At 64.1% G+C, this 14,965-nt stretch overlaps 2 protein-coding genes across 8 annotated transcripts; one reads left to right on the forward strand and one right to left on the reverse strand.

Moving 5' to 3' along the window:
- Positions 1 to 3,257: 3,257 nt before the first annotated feature.
- Positions 3,258 to 11,087, forward strand: HMGA1 (high mobility group AT-hook 1). 6 transcript variants are annotated; one of them, XM_038162677.1, is made up of 6 exons: positions 3,258 to 3,400; positions 3,635 to 3,751; positions 7,171 to 7,275; positions 7,918 to 8,001; positions 8,404 to 8,454; positions 10,513 to 11,087. In XM_038162677.1, the coding sequence occupies exons 3-6, from the start codon at positions 7,174 to 7,176 to the stop codon at positions 10,750 to 10,752; spliced, it is 477 nt and encodes a 158-aa protein (XP_038018605.1). In that variant the 5' UTR covers positions 3,258 to 3,400; positions 3,635 to 3,751; positions 7,171 to 7,173; the 3' UTR covers positions 10,753 to 11,087. The 6 variants fall into 6 exon arrangements, with proteins under 6 accessions (XP_038018605.1, XP_038018607.1, XP_038018608.1 ...); XM_038162679.1 differs by having other exon boundaries at positions 7,921 to 8,001; XM_038162680.1 differs by having other exon boundaries at positions 9,562 to 11,085.
- On the reverse strand, positions 10,929 to 12,985 carry SMIM29 (small integral membrane protein 29). Of its 2 annotated transcripts, none has more exons than XM_038162685.1 (5): positions 12,934 to 12,985; positions 11,932 to 12,094; positions 11,819 to 11,844; positions 11,644 to 11,749; positions 10,929 to 11,378 (listed from the first exon to the last, which is right to left on the reverse strand). In XM_038162685.1, exons 2-5 carry the CDS (start codon positions 12,040 to 12,042, stop codon positions 11,316 to 11,318), a joined length of 306 nt encoding a protein of 101 aa, XP_038018613.1. In that variant the 5' UTR covers positions 12,043 to 12,094; positions 12,934 to 12,985; the 3' UTR covers positions 10,929 to 11,315. The 2 variants fall into 2 exon arrangements, with proteins under 2 accessions (XP_038018613.1, XP_038018615.1); XM_038162687.1 differs by lacking the exon at positions 12,934 to 12,985 and adding an exon at positions 12,509 to 12,627.
- Positions 12,986 to 14,965: the final 1,980 nt, after the last annotated feature.

A 14,965-nucleotide genomic window follows, 5' to 3' on the forward strand; every position in this document is an offset into this window, starting at 1 on the left:
CCAAGAACCTGAGCTGACTCAGAGGCTCGGGTTTCCCCTTTCCCAGGGAAATTAGCAGGAATTAGGCGCCCAAATCCCGAAGGCAGCTTTGCAGAGCTCGGTGGCAGTGCCAGGACGCAGGGCAGGGCAGGATAAGATGTGCGCCACTCGGGGCCACCCTCTGGTCCCCCATGTCCCCCCTGGGTGCTTTTCGGGACACCCGATCAGCACCTGGGGGTCTGAGGAGCCCAGGGAGCCGGGGGTGACTTCAAGCACCTTTCTTTTTTTTTTTTTTTTTTCACTTTCCAGAGGTGCGGCTTTTCCCAAGCTCTGGGCACCCGTTTCACCATCAGCTCTCCTCTCGGGCCTGAAATATTTGCGAAATAAATCGAGATAGGAGCTCGTTCACGTATGCACGCCCCATTTGCAGCCCCTCGGGCACCCCACGGCGCTGGCCCGGGGCTGCGCCCTGCAAAGCCCGGCCTCAACCCGGCGCTTTAAGCCTGGAAGTTATCAGGTGATTCAGGAATTTGTCCCCAGAATGGGGCAGCGGGAAAACGCTGCCCTGGTGAGAGCTTAATCTGCTCCAGGGGTGAGAAGGAGGAAGGAGCCATTTAATCAAATTAACAGGCCTGCTTTGGGGTGGGTCCGGGGCTGTTTGGCCACATGGGGCTTCATCAATGGGGCCATCGGGGAAACAAAGCCGGGAGGGGAAACAAAGGCCACGTCCCTGTCCCTGTCCCCGTCCTCCCGCGCCATGGCCGGCCAGCCCTGGGAGCAGCCGGACCGGGACATCCCATCCCCGTTCGCATCCCGGAGGGGTTCCCAGCGTGTCCGGGACACCGGGGCTGCCCGGCTCCGTGCGATGGATGCCCCCCGGCTCGGCACAGGCTGCTCCGCCGTGCCCCGCGCTGGGCTCGGCTGCGATGGGGGGGATAATAAATCATTTGTTTCCCTGTTTCAAGCCATGTTCAGCTTCTTCTCTGGCTGCAGAACTCAACCGCGGGACGGGGGGGATCTTGCCCAGCCCCGCTCCCAAACCCACTGGGCCGCGAGCTGTAAATGAGGAACCCGACGGCAGAAACAAAAGTGAAAATGTTCGTTCCGGAGCGCAGCCCTGGGCTCGGCTCCAGCGCGGTTTTTTTCGCTGTTTCGCCCTCCTCGCACGTGGCTGTGTGCCTGTACCTGCCTGCTAGGCCATCTCCCCACCTCTCCCTCGTCCTGGGCCACCCCTGCAGCTCTGTCCTGCTCTAAAGACCGAGTGGTCACCCCACGGCTGAACTCGGGGTGGGGAGACTCCAGCGTGGGCTCGGACAGGGGGGAGCTGCCGAAACTTGGAGGGATTAAAGCAGAGCAGCCCCGGTGGTTTGCAGAACTCGGGCAGCTGCCATTCACGGGCGCTGCACAGCAAATAACGAGGGATATTAATAACAGCGAGCCTCCGCCAGCACACAAGTTCCTCCTCGGGCTCAAAGGGGGAAGCCTGAGCAGCAGCGTTGGGGTAAAAGGCACCCTGGCACATCCAAACCCAGGCAGGGCTGCCTGCAGGTGGAGAAACGCTGATTTTAATTTCAAATCTGGGTATTTGGGGTCTGCAAACAACCCCTGGCTGGACACAAGGCCCTGGGACAGGGGAGACCCGGCAGAGCTTGGATCGGGAGCTGCCCGGGGTGCGGGCAGGGTGTGCCTGCTCTTCCTGCAGGTGTTTGGGAACAGAAACGCTCTTGCAGGAGGGTTCGGCCCCATCTTTGTTTCATTTTTTAATTGTGACACAGGGACACCGCTCTGATGGTGCTCTAGGCAGGGGAATTTGTAGGGGATTTGAAAGATCCAAATAACGGTTAGCAGAAACAAGTGCCCCAAGCCTGGCTGGGTTTGGTTTGTTTTTCTTCACAAGCATTCCCTGCCAGAGCAGTTTTGCACAGGCAGATCCTGATTCTTTCACATTTCATCTTTTTAAGGGTCTCCCTTTTATTTTTTTTTTTTAATCTTTTAATAAAAACTTTTCTGAAACTTAAATCCAGCAGTCTGAAGTTCAGATCCTCACTTCAGGATGGTCAAAAGCACCTAAATCAGAATTTCCATTGTTGTTTTCTCAGGAGTTTGCAGAAATTTTGCACTACGGGATGCTGAGCTCTGGATTTCCCGGGATCCCATCAAGGAAAAGCACCACAAGACCCCAAATGCTCAACCTGTGTTAGAAGCACTGCCCTGACACAGCGGGGCCTGGTTTTTGGGGTACCTCACTGCAGAGCTGACTCCAGACTGACCCAAACCACTTCCAAACCCACCAGAGGAATTCTGATCGAAGCTCTTCACTGCACACTGAGCCCACACCTGCCTAAAGCCCAGCAGAGCCGCGGGGCCACGCAGAGCCCCCAAACCCCAAACTGCGCACTGAGCAGCGCCCGCTCCCACGGCAGCCTCCCCTTTTGGCAGCGGCGCTGCAGAAAGGCATTAAATCAATACCCCAGCACCATCCAGGCTGCCCTGGGGGCCCCGGGGAGGGAGCCCCCCACTGCTGCCGCCTCCACACGGGGACCCAAAGCTTTTGTGGGGGCTCACCTGGTGAGGAGGCAGCAAACAGAAGCAGCATCGTGCTCTGGCCATCGGCACATGGCGATTGCCCCCACACCAAACCCCCCAAGCCAGCCCAAAATATCTCTTTGGTGCTAGTCCGTAGAGGGTTTTTTTTTGTTGTTTTGGTTTATTTTTTTGGTGGGAAGATGGGAATTTTGATGTTACACTTGATGAATTTGCTCTAGAATTGCCTCGGAAACCTGGGGAGGTCTGAGAGCGTTTGTTGAATTTCCTGTGTGTCCTATTTTATATTTATTAAATCAGAAAATCTGGAATGATCCCTTTGCGTTTGCTGCTCAGTCCTTCCATGAGCTCTGTGTACGTGGGGGGGGCTCCTGGCAGTGCCCCCAAATCAGGAGGAGGGGACCCCAGACCCAGCTGAGGCATGAACGACCAGGTCCAATGTCGCGCCCAAAATACAGAGAGGGGAGAGCCGCGGGTGTTCCCATGGGGGGGTCACCCATCGTGGGGGCATCACCCATCGTGGGGGCATCACCCATCGCGGGGGCATCACCCACGGCGGGGTCACCACCCCCCTCCCCCGTACGGCCGCAGCCGGGAGCATCCCCAGAGCGGGAGGACGAGGGTGTCTCGATCCTCCCGGGGGACCCTCCGCGGGCCTGCGGGGACCCTGGGCCGGGCAGGCCGGGGGCGCAGCCGCCGCCGCAGCCCTTTGAACGGCCCTATCGCTCCCGGCCGCGCCGCCCCGCGCCGCCCCCGCCGTGATGCGGCCCCGGCTCCGCCTCCCCCGCTCCGCCGGCGCTGGGAGCTCCCTTCGCCTGTTTGCCCTTATTTAATTTCGAGTGTGATTTTGCTATTTTTAGCAGCTGGATCCCCTCCAGTAAGGCTTGGAGCTCGCTCCGGTTTTTTTTTTCCCCCCTCTCCCCCCTTTCCCCCCTTCCTTTTTTTTTTTTTTCCCCCCTCGTTCCCTGCAAATGATTTTGACCCAGCTTCCTTCCTCCTGGAGCAATTTTTTTTCCTCTCTCTCTCTCTCTTTATTATTTATATAAATACGCGGGGCCTGGCGGGGCCGGGGATGCGGGGCTGAGCCGCAGCCTCTCTCTTCTCCTTGCAGATCCGCAGTCGCCGCGGGCGGGGGGTCCCTTCGCTCCGCAACAGAGACCCGCCGGGAAAAACAAAACCGTCAAACCCTCCCCGAAACCCACGGCGAACGCCCGGGATCAAGCTGACTGTGAGTGCCACCTTCCTCTTCCTCTGCTGCGGGGGGCCGGGGCTCCGCTTCCCCTCGCCGCATGCGGGGCACGATCGGCCCCGGCGTGTCGGGCTTTGCAGGGACGCGGCTCGCCGTGCTCGGCTTTATTATCGCTATTAATTATTATCGCTATTAATTATTATCGCCGGTAATTATTGCTGGTAGCAGCGCGATGCACCTGGCGGGCCGCGGCGGAGCGTGGGGGTGGGGGGGGTCGGGCGGGCGGGGGTCCGCTCCCCCCCGATGAGCGACTTTGCTGCACTTACTGGGCTGCGGGGGATGCGAACGCCCCGCACGGCGCCCGGGGGCCCGCACGGCCCCGGGACGGCGCCGGGACAGCCCGCGGGGCCGGCTCCGTGCAAGGTGCGCGGAGGCCGGGGCGGCGGGAGCTGCGCGGGGCCGCGGCGGGGCCGAGCCCGGCGCTCGGGGAGCGCGCACACGCGGCTCGGGGCGAAGTTGCGCTGCCGGGGCTCAGCCGCCCTCCCCCCCCACCCCGGGATGGTGCCCCCGCACCCCGGCAGCCCCGCAGCCCGCCCGCAGCGCCGGCTCCACGAGGGGTTTTATTACACACCCCCCCCAGCCCAGGAGAGGGGCTTCACAAAGCCCTGATGGTGCCCTTCCTGCCTCTTTTCTTTCTCCTCCACCTCCCTCCTTCCTTTCCTTTATCACTTCCTTTTATTATGCATCCCAGGAAGGAAGGGGGGGACTTTGCTCAATGGCAGCCCCGGGGTGGGGTTCGCAGCAGCCCCACGGCGGGTCTGTGCTAAGGAGGAGCCCGCACATCCCTCCCGGCCCGCACCCCTGCCCAACAGGCTCTTCAACTTCTGCTCCACGATTCCTTCCCCTCCTCCTTCCCCATCCCTCTGCCAGGAGGTGCGGCTGGGATCCTTCTCCAGCTGCCATCAGGCTGGATTTTCTGGGCGTGAAGAGCTTTTATATATATATATATATATAAATATAATTTTTTTTTTTTTAAGATCTAAGGCCCCCGCCCGTCTCCCCGCTTCTCCTGGGCCAGTTTGTTTAATCTAAGAGTAGGTGGCAGGAGCGGGGGATTTATGGGGTTATCAGCACGGAGCAGCATAAGCCAGCGCAGGCGGCTGGGAAGGCAGGAGCAGGCCCGAGAGCAGGCGGGAGCATCGCTCCGCGGGGACAGGTTGGCCCTTGTGCTACCCAGAGGTGGCTGCTGAGGACAGCCCGGCTCACGCTGTGGAGCAGAGGGAGCGCTGAGCCTGGGGGAGGAGGGCCCGGCAGCTCGGCATCCGCAGGGATGGAGAGGGGAGGAGGTTTCTTTCCCCCGGCTCCCTCCATCGAGAGGCAGATGTGGCCCCTCCACCTCCGAACCGTGCAGAGATGTTCCCCCCGCCCCCGGCCGCGGGGAGCCCGGCAGCCCCTGCCCGCGTCCCCCACTGATTCCTCCCTGCCTGGAAAGGTTTCTCCCTCAGCTGCTTCCTCTCCTCCATGGCAACCCAGCTGCTCCCTCCCTCCCTCCCTCCCTCCCTGCATGGCTCTGCTGCGTGCGAGCAGGGCCGGAGCTGCTCCCGCCATGCGCCCGGCATCGTCCCACGGGCTGGGAGCACCTCCGGGGCCGGGCAGGTGCTGCCGAGCCGGGGGCATTGCGGGGAGCTGGGGCTGCTCTCGGGAACGGGGCTGGGCTGGGAAGGTGCTGGGATGGGAGAGAAGCATCCCCCGTTTCCAGCATCCTCCCTCCCAACCCCCTCTGCCAGAGCCCCCCCGAGTCCCCTCGGCTCCGGAGCGCCTGCAGAGAGCTCTGAGGTGCTGGAGGGAAGGGGTGGGATGAGGAGGGATGGGTGGGTGGGATGAGGAGGGATGGATGGGTGGGTGGGAGGTGCACGTGCTTTCCCCAGCACCAACAACTTCGCAGCAGCAGCAGCTGTTTTTCGGGGGGATGGGGGGAGACCCAGCGGCACCCTGGTCCCATGGAGGGTCCCCTTGGCATTCCCAGCTGGAGCTGCTGTGGGGTCTGGTCCTTCCCCCAGGGGAGGAGAGCCCGGCAGGGTGGGGGCCGTGCTGGGCCCATCTGTTTCCAGCTGCAGGAGGGGGCACGGAGCAGCTCGAGGCTGCTCTGCCTCTGGCAGAGATTGACTTAAAAAGAGACAAAATCCCGTCCCAGCCCGACCAGCAGCCGGCCCTTCGCCGGCCTAAATCTAAACCATACTTCTTTTTTTCCCTAAGAGACTCCTTGAAGGGCTCTGGGATGCTGTGAGTAATATTTTCGGGGTGTTTACACTACGGCATGGTTTCTGTCTCCCGAAAAAAAAAAAAGACTCCGAGGGTGGTTTTTGTTGTTGTTGTTCTGCACTCATGAGTCACTTCCAGAGGGGAGCAGGAGCTGACGCCTGTTTTTTGAAAAGGCTCAGAGGTCTGAGAGTGGCTCCTCAGGCTGCATGTCCTGCCCACACCCTCCCCAGTGAGGCTCAGTGTCCCAGGGGGCTCAGCACCCTCTAACACAGCCCCGCTATCCCAGCGGCTCCAACGCCACCAGCTCCTCAGAACTGAGCAGTGTTACCCCAGAGGTAGGAGCGTGCCTCCATCAGCACGCACGGCCTCGGAGCTGCCTGTGTTCCTGCTGCCCCACCCTGGGCAGGTGTCCCCAGCGTGGCCCTGGTCACCCCGAGCACCAGGGCTGTGGCAGCAATCCTGCTCCTTCCCGCCCCGAGTCCACCCTGCTGGCTCCTGGGCTGGCAGCTGGGCACGGAGCCACCCCCACAGCTCTGGAAAAGCAGGTTTTCCCTGTGCCCCGGGAAGCAGCGAGGTGGAGAAGGGAAGATGGAGCCTTTTCCTTGGTGGAATTGCTCCGAGAGCGAGGGGGAGCTGCCCAGCCCTTTGGGACATGCACAGGGGGGGTGACAACCCGCTGTCCTCAGGTGCCTGTCCCTAACCCCAGCTAGGCAGGAGGGGCAGCAGTGCTGAGGGTGGGGTGGGGAGCAGGGCCGTGGGACCCTGAGCCCCACGCCAGGGCCCTGGCACCCCACTGGGGACACCCAAAGTCCCTAATGCCACCACTCAGCCCGCCTCAACTCGCCGGTGCCAGCAGCACATCAGGGATTCCAGGTGAAATCTGGAGCTGCTCCTCTCCTTCAGGAAAGGGGCCGGGCTCTGCAGGATGGGCTGGCCAAGCTGCTGCTCCCCGAACGCTTGAGGGGACCCCAGGAGCTGCCCAGGAGCTGGCACTGGCTGTGGGTGGCTGTGCCATGGGCTCGGAGTGCTGCCCTGCAGCCAGGGCATCCTGCTGCCCAGCCGGTGCCAGGAGCATGCAGGGGGCATCTCTCCTGCCCCAGGGTGAGGGCTGGGGGATGTCAGGGCTGGCATGGCGAGCCAGAGCCATGCCTGACTGACCTTCCTCCCTCCCGCTCCTCCTCACCCTGCTGGCACAGACGATGAGTGAATCCAGCGCCAAATCCAGCCAGCCCCTGGCCTCCAAAGGGGAGAAAGACGTGTCGGAGAAGAGGGGCCGAGGGCGGCCTAGGAAGAAGCCCCAGGTACGTGGGGTCCCCTAGGAGAAAGGGGGGGCTGGGCAGCAGGAAACCCCCCCCATACCTACACCCCAGGTTTGGGACACCCCCAGTGCAGCCCCGTTTCCCCTTTGGGCAGCACCTCCCCAGGGCTCGCCAGCAGCAACCCCTTCCTGGGGGTCTCCAGAGCCCCCCCAGAGCTCCTGGCCCCGGCTGGGGGCTCTCCTGCCCCTCCCCGGGCCCTGCTGAACCTGCCTTTGCAGACGGGCTAATTAAAGCCCCATTAGCAAAAGCTGCTCAGAGAGATAAGATGCTGCTGGATTCTTTATAGTACCAAACCCCGCTCGGCCCCCCCGAGGCAGGTGGGGTTTGTGCACATGGCTTTCCTGCAGAAAAGGTGATTTGTGGCTTCCCTGACGCGGCGAGCAGGGTCTGGGCTGAGGGGCCGTGGGGAATGTCCTGCTGGGCTGAGCGGCTGATGCTGGGGGTGGAAAAGGTCCCGCATGCCCAGCTGAAGGACACTCAGGAGCCTGTGCCTGGCGTCTGACCGCCAATCCCAGTGCTTCCAGTCCACATGGGAGCATCCCTGCCCTGCTGGGGTCTGCAGGGACTCCCAGGCTGCACTGGAAGCCCCTCTGGGCATGCAAACCCCCTGTGCTCTCCCTCCAGCAGGAGCCCAGCGAGGCCCCGACCCCCAAGAGACCCCGTGGACGGCCGAAGGGCAGTAAAAACAAGGCCACCCCAAAGGGCAGGGTAGGTACCGGGGATGGGCTGCTCCAGCCGGGTGCTGGTACCACAGCAGGTCCTGTTTGAGCTCAGTTGTGGACAATTCAGGGCAGATCTGCCTCTGAGGTGGGGATGGGAGGAGGACTCTGGCCCGAGGAGGGTGGGGGAGCTGGGGGCCACGTGTCAGCACCGGGACACCCGAGATCGACCTGTCTGCAGAACACGCGACTCACATCCTGCACCCACCTCGTGACTCACGGGGCATCCTGGGGCTGGGGGGGCTCGGGGGGGCTGGCAGCAGCACCCCAGGAGATGCCACTGGGGTGATGAATCCGGCGGTCACGGTGGGAGGCAGGGGAACACCGCCCGCCCCTGCCAGCATCCTGGGGACAGCCTGACCAAAATGCCTTTGTTGTCCTCCTGGCTCAGAAAGCTGCAGTCACACCAGGGAGGAAACCTCGAGGGCGACCCAAAAAATCGGTGAGCAGGCTTTTCCCTTCCCCATCCACCCTGGCAGGGCGCTGGGCACTCAGGGGGCACAGCAGCTCCCCAGAGACCCCCGTGAGTGAGGGGTGGAGGCCGTCGGGTTGGAGGAGCTCAGAGCAGCTGAGCGAGCAGGACGCTGCAGTGGGTGGGCTCTGAAAGCTCTAGACGTGGGGGTTTGAGGAATCCTGCCCACCCCACCTCCCCACGGGCCCAAGAGCAGCGCTGGCTGGCTGGTCCTGCCCCGGGGACGTGCTGGCACACGCCAGCCCGGGTCCCTGCACAGCATTCCTGCAGCCCACGGGTGCAGCCACCCCCTTCCTTCCCTGAGCTGCCCTTCCTCCATTCCGTTTTCCCTCCTTTCCCCCTCGGTTCGCAGCTCAGGCGGGTGCCAGGTACCCGGACAGTTTCATCTCCTTTCCCTGCCTGTCCCAGATTTTGCTCCTTTTCCCACTGAAATCCCTCCCAGAGCCGAGGGCTCGAGGCCGGCTGGGGCTGCAAACCCGAGCTGCCGCGCTGGGGCGTCCCGTGCCGGCGTCGCGGTGCCGGGGGCCGTTCGGGGACCCCAGGGTGTGCAGCCAGTGCGGGGGGGGTGTGGCAGGAGCCTGTCCCGTGCCAGCGGGGCTGTGCCGGGACACGATGTCCCGCTCTGGCAGGCGCGGTGGCGTTTTTGTGAATGAAGAGGGAGGAAGCGGGGGCCGGCGTGACTCAGGCTCACTCAGCCCTGAGTCACCGCCGCGTGCGGGGTCACGGCCGCCCACCCCGGCCTGGGGGCTGGACAGGGACACCCGGGGCTGGACAGGGACAGCCGGGGCTGCCACCATCCCCACCCGGTGGCCACTGGGGGCCCGGCCGTGGCGGTCCCACGCTCAGAGGTGTTGGCGCACGAGTGGTCTCCCCTCCTCGCCGTGAGCCCACCCGGGTGCTTCTCACCTGGGATTTACCTCCGAGCTGGGCTCAGGGCCAGTCCTGGGAGCCAGGAGGGGGCTGTAGCTCCGTTTCCCCCCTTTGCACAGGGGGTGTGATGTGCCTGGCCGGCCCCTGGCGCAGTGGAGCGGGGCTGCGCTCCCCGACACCCCCCGGCCACGCTCCCTTGCCTTGCAGCAGCAGGACGAGGAGGAGGTGAACATTTCCCAGGAGTCATCCGAGGAGGAGCAGTGACACCTCCCGAACCGGCGCTACCTCATCGCCCGACGGCCCCGCAGCGGCCGGGGGGGAGAGGGGTGGGGAGAGACCCACTGTGCCGCCCTGGCTTCCTCCTCCTCCTCCTCCCTCCTCCGCTCCCTCCTCACCCTCAGACAACGGCAGCACTGGAAAATGGCCCAACCCGGGCGGCCCCCGCAGCCCCCGCCCGGGGGGGGCACCTGCCCCAGCTCCCCCTCCCCAGCCCTGGGGTTCGGGGCAGCCCCGCTGGAAAGGGGGATCACGGCAGAGAGCCGGGGCTGGCACCCCCCACCTTCGCTGCCCCCCCTGCAGTGATCGCACCCCACCAGGGTGGCTGCTGGCTGCCCCCCCAGCACTGGGCTCTGCCCTGGGGCCTCTGCAGGGAAGAGACGGGGGGGCAGTGAAGGTGAGACCCCCCCCAAAATGCATTAGACCTTTGCTCTGGCCTGCTGCTACCCTGGGCAACCCCCTTTGTCCCCCCAGTCCTGGGTGACTGCACTGTGTGCGGGAGCAGCTCCCGCGGCGCTGCCGGGGCCCGGTGCCCATCCCTGGGATGCCCATCCCGGGGGTGCCCATCCCGGGGGTGCCAGTCCCCAGGGGTGCCCGGGCACGGCTGGCTCTGAGCAGCCCTCTCCTCATAGGTTCTGGTATATATATATTTTTTTGTTTAGTACTTTTTTTTTCCTTTCATTCACAACTACCTCTGGATATTTAAGTTCCACGCTCTGAACTCACAGACGTGCTGCTGCGCTGCCAGGGCACCGTGGGCTCGGTGGTTCCTGTTTTCGGGGTGTTGCTGGGGGCTGTGGGGTAATTTTTTTTTTTTTTTCCCCTTTTTTTTGGGCTTCATTTTTCTTTTTTTTTTTTTTTAATTGTTATTTTGAGGTCTAGTTTGCTCTGCTGCTTCAAGGGATCGAGGCTGGCAGGGCAGAGGTGTGGGAGGACCATGGGATGCTCCCCCTGCCCCTCTGCCCCGGCACGACGGCTGCAGCGGGACCGGAGGTCGGTGCCGGGCGGCCCCGGCGGGAGAGAATCGGGGTTTGGTTTGGGTTTTTTTTTGGTTCACTGTTAACGACCTTTTGGGTTCCTATTTGCAGTTACTTGAATAAAACATTTTATGGATGTTTGTGACGCCTCTGTCCCCCGCGCCCTGGCTGGGCTGGCTCCTCTCGGGGCATCTCCTCCACGGGGACATCCAGCCATCCACGGGGATGAGCTGCCGATGGAAACACAAACAGGCAAAGCCCTGCTGCCCCCCAAACTCCCACCCAAGGCCGGGAACCCCCAGCCCCACATGGAGCCCCGTGGCCAAGGCAGAGACACGTTTATTCACCCCATCTTCCCCCAGGCATCCCGTGCCAGCAGAGCCTGCTGCTCCCCGCCGGTCTGCCAGCCCCAGCGGGCCCTCCTGGGCTGTCCGAGGAGCTGCTGGACCAGTTCAAGCAAAAAAAAAAAAAAAAAAAAAAGCAAAACCAGGCACTGAGGTAGGAGATGTCCCCTCCTGGTCAGCGCTCAGAGGTGGGGGCAGCGGCTGTGGCATCGTGGCACCACTGAGGGCACGTCCTGCCCGTTCTGGCTGGTGGAACCAGCGCTGCCCCCGTGCTCCCTTCCCTCCCGCGGGCGGGATCCGGGGGTCCCGGTGCTCCAGGCAGAGTCAGGGGCAGGATCCGGGGGTCCCGGTGCTCCAGGCAGAGTCAGGCCCTCCAGTCCCTGCGCGGTGGCCAAGCGGGCGAGGGTCCCCCCCAGCCGGGCACCACCTGCAACACAGAGGGACGCAGCTGCAGCCCGGGGCATCGCGGCGGGTGGGGATGGCACTGCCCACGCAGCCCAGCCCTCCCAAAAACCTGCATTACACCCAAAGCCCGACTCCCTCGAGGCCTGGCTCGACTTAGAGGGCTTTCAACCTCAATGATTCCATGATTCCCAGAGTTCCCTCGGGACAGGCACCTCGCTGCTGCTGCTGCTGCTTCAGTTTTCCATGGAAAAACCGGATAAACGCCAATTCCCAGCGCAGCGACCCACCTGAGCCTCCTCGGCCTCCGCCAGCAGCTCCTGCTCCGACTCGGGCGGCTCCTCAGCCGGGTCGTAGCTGTACATGGGCAGCAGCCGGTGCCGCAGCCGGTCGGACCTGCCGGGGGTCTCCGGTGAGCGCCGCCCGCGCAGCCCCCGCGGCCCCCAGCCCCGCGGCCCCGCTCACCTGCGCTTCTTCTTGACGTACATCACCTGCGGGGAAAGCATCAGCGCTGCGGGCTCCGCGCCCCCCGGTGCCCCCCCGGTGCCCCCCCCGGTGCCCCCCGCCCGCCCACTCACCGCGGCCAGGAGGGCGCCGAGGAGGGTGAGGAGGAGGAAGGGCCCCAGCACGGAGCCCACCAGCGAGTCCCCCGCCGCGCCCGGGGCCGTGGGGGCCGTGGCGTTGCTCATGGCCCGGCGCCGGCTCCTGCCCGCATCGGGGCCGGCCCCGCGGACCGGAGCTCTGCGAGCCACAGGCGGCCTCGGCAACGAGCCGCACCCCGGGAATGACCCGCACCCCGGGAATTCACCGCCCGGGAATGACCCTCACCTCGGGAATCCACCGCCCGGGAATGACCCTCACCTCGGGAATGATCCTCACCCCGGGAATCCACCGCCCGGGAATCACCCTCACCCCGGGAATGATCCGCACCCGGGGAATGACCCCCACCCCGGGAATTCACCGCCTGGGAATGACCCTCACCTCGGGAATGACCCTCACCTCGGGAATCCACCGCCCGGGAATGACCCTCACCCCGGGAATGATCCGCACCCGGGGAATGACCCCCAGCCCGGGAATTCACCGCCCGGGAATGACCCCCAGCCCGGGAATGACCCGCACCCCGGGAATGACCCCCACGCCGGGAATGACCCTCACCTCAGGAATTCACCGCCCGGGAATGACCCGCGCCCCTAGAATGACTCCCACCACGGGAATTCACCACTCGGGAATGACCCCCAGCCCGGGAATGACCCGCACCCCGGGAATGACCAGCACACAAGTAATAACCCACCCCCCGCCCGGTAATAACCAAGTACCCGGTAATGATCCCCCGCCCGGTATCACCGTGTGCTGGGGGGGTCACCCCGCACCCCCTCCCTGCAGAGCTGGGGCTGTGGGGGGAATCCGCCTCCACCAACGGGACCCCCGCACTGGGCTGTGTCCGGGACACCCTCGGAGCCCGGACCCTCGCCCTAATCCCCCCCCTTTTCCTCCCGGTCCGGTTCGGGAAGCCCCGGGGTCCCCTCCCCCCCCCCCACTCCGGGGATCCCCGCGCGCGCGCCCCGCCCCGCCCCGCCCACCTGCGCGCGCCGCCCGCACCCGGAACCCGCGCGGCGCGTGACGGGCGCGGGGGGCGGGGCCGAGCGCGCCCGCGCGCGCGGCGTAGGGGGCGGGGCAACGGGGTTAAGGGGCGGGGCGGTGGCGGCGCGCGGCCGGCAGGGGGCAGCAAAGACCGGGCGGGGGGGGGGCGGGAAAACGCGTGAGGGGAGAAAAGGGAACGGGACAGGGAAAGGCCGGGAAACGGGAAAAACGGGAACCGGGAGAGCGAGGAAGGGAAAAACACAGGGGAGAAAAGGGAACGGGGCAGGGAAAGGCCGGGAAACGGGAAAAACGGGAACCGGGAGAGCGAGGAAGGGAAAAACAGAGGGGAGAAAAGGGAACAGGACAGGGAAGGGCCGGGAAACGGGAACCGGGAGAGCGAGGAAGGGAAAAACAGAGGGGAGAAAAGGGAACGGGGCAGGGAAAGGCCGGGAAAAGGGGAAAACGGGAACCGGGAGAGCGAGGAAGGGAAAAACAGAGGGGAGAAAAGGGAACGGGGCAGGGAAAGGCCGGGAAACAGGAAAAACGGGAACCGGGAGAGCGAGGAAGGGAAAAACGGGGGCAAGAAAAGGGAACGGGGCAGGGAAAGGCTGGGAAATGGGAAAAATGGGAACCGGGAGAGCGAGGAAGGGAAAAATGGGGGAAAAATCGGGAGAAAGGAGGAAAAGACCCCTGCCAGAGGGGGCACAAGGAAAGGCGAGCAATGGGGTGGGTGGATGGATGGAGGGAGGGATGGATGGATGGATGGATTTTGGATGGATGGATATTGGATGGTTGGAGGGATGGATGGATGGATGGACGGACGGACGGACGGATGGATGGATGGATATTGGATGGTTGGAGGGATGGATGGATGGATGATGGATGGATGGATATTGGATGGATGGATGGATGGATATTGGATGGTTGGAGGGATGGATGGATGGATGGATGGATGGATATTGGATGGTTGGAGGGATGGACGGACGGACGGATGGATGGATGGATGGATATGTATGTGGGTGTGGTGGGAGACAACCGTCCCGCAAGGCCGGGGATGGCCGGGTTTGAGGGGGCCAGGAGCCCGGGCAGCGTCACCCACACCGGGGCTGCTGCGGGTCCCTGGCCGGGGCTCCTGCCGTGGCCGCTCTCCCCCAGGCTGGGACTTTGGCAGGGGCTGTGACAGTGCCAGCAGTGTCACCCACAGTGTGGCAGCGCCCCAGCCCTGATCCCGGCCGCAGGGCTAATCCGCTTTGCCCGCGGGGACCAGATGGTCCCGCTAAGTGGGTCAGGCGGGAGCGAGGGACACCAGCGAGCACTGGGCCCCGCTGCGCTTCCCAACCGCTGCGAAAAATAATCATCAAGGGGAATGGGGTGAAAGAGGAGCCTGGACGTGGCGGGGCTGGGGGGACGCAGCTCCTGGGCTGGCAGCAGGGCAGGGCTGAGCCGCTGCAGAGCATCCAGAGCCTCCTGAGCTGGTAGGGAAGAGCAGCAGCTGGTCTGGAGCCTCTGGGATGAGATTGCCCATGGCACAGCCAGTTGTCCCCTGCCTGCACCTCTGCCGATGCCAGTCCCTGCGCTGCTGCCCTCCCCTCCCGCCCAGCCCGTGCAGGGTTATTTTCCCCTCTCCAGACTAGAAAAGGGCACCAGCTGTCCCGAGAGTGGCCAACCGCTGTTGTTCCCATTGTCCCCGGGGGTCCCGCTGTCCCCACCAGCCCACGCTGACCCCCCTGTCCCCAGCAGTGGCCCTGGTCTCCTTGTCTGTTCGCTCCCCCTGCTGCAGAGACCTTCCCGAACCAGCCCCTGCTCACCACTGCAACGGGGGAACCACGGAGTGGGACGGGACCCCCGGTCCCCCCCAGCCCAGCACTGGCACCCCGAGAGCCTTCCATGCTGCCACCATCCCCTCCCAGCTGAACCCTGCTGTGCCGGGGCTGAAAATAAATCCATCAGTTTCTAGGAAAGCTCCTTGGAGAGCATAAGCGAGTGGGAGCACATGGCCATGAGGAGCACGCGTGCTCCGGGGGGATGCAG

The sequence above is a fragment of the Motacilla alba genome, chromosome 26 (genome assembly GCF_015832195.1).
Source record: "Motacilla alba alba isolate MOTALB_02 chromosome 26, Motacilla_alba_V1.0_pri, whole genome shotgun sequence".
Taxonomy (NCBI): Eukaryota; Metazoa; Chordata; class Aves; order Passeriformes; family Motacillidae; genus Motacilla; species Motacilla alba.

Bases quoted from the DNA above. Each gene is read 5' to 3' on its own strand.
- HMGA1 (XM_038162677.1), top strand. From the start codon at position 7,174: ATGAGTGAATCCAGCGCCAAATCCAGCCAGCCCCTGGCCTCCAAAGGG. The intron at 7,276-7,917 runs GTACGTGGGGTC...CTCTCCCTCCAG, and splicing joins GGCCTAGGAAGAAGCCCCAG to CAGGAGCCCAGCGAGGCCCC. The intron at 8,002-8,403 runs GTAGGTACCGGG...CTCCTGGCTCAG, and splicing joins AGGCCACCCCAAAGGGCAGG to AAAGCTGCAGTCACACCAGG.
- SMIM29 (XM_038162685.1), bottom strand. From the start codon at position 12,042: ATGAGCAACGCCACGGCCCCCACGGCCCCGGGCGCGGCGGGGGACTCG. The intron at 11,845-11,931 runs GTGAGTGGGCGG...CTTTCCCCGCAG, and splicing joins TCGGCGCCCTCCTGGCCGCG to GTGATGTACGTCAAGAAGAA. The intron at 11,750-11,818 runs GTGAGCGGGGCC...GACCCCCGGCAG, and splicing joins TACGTCAAGAAGAAGCGCAG to GTCCGACCGGCTGCGGCACC.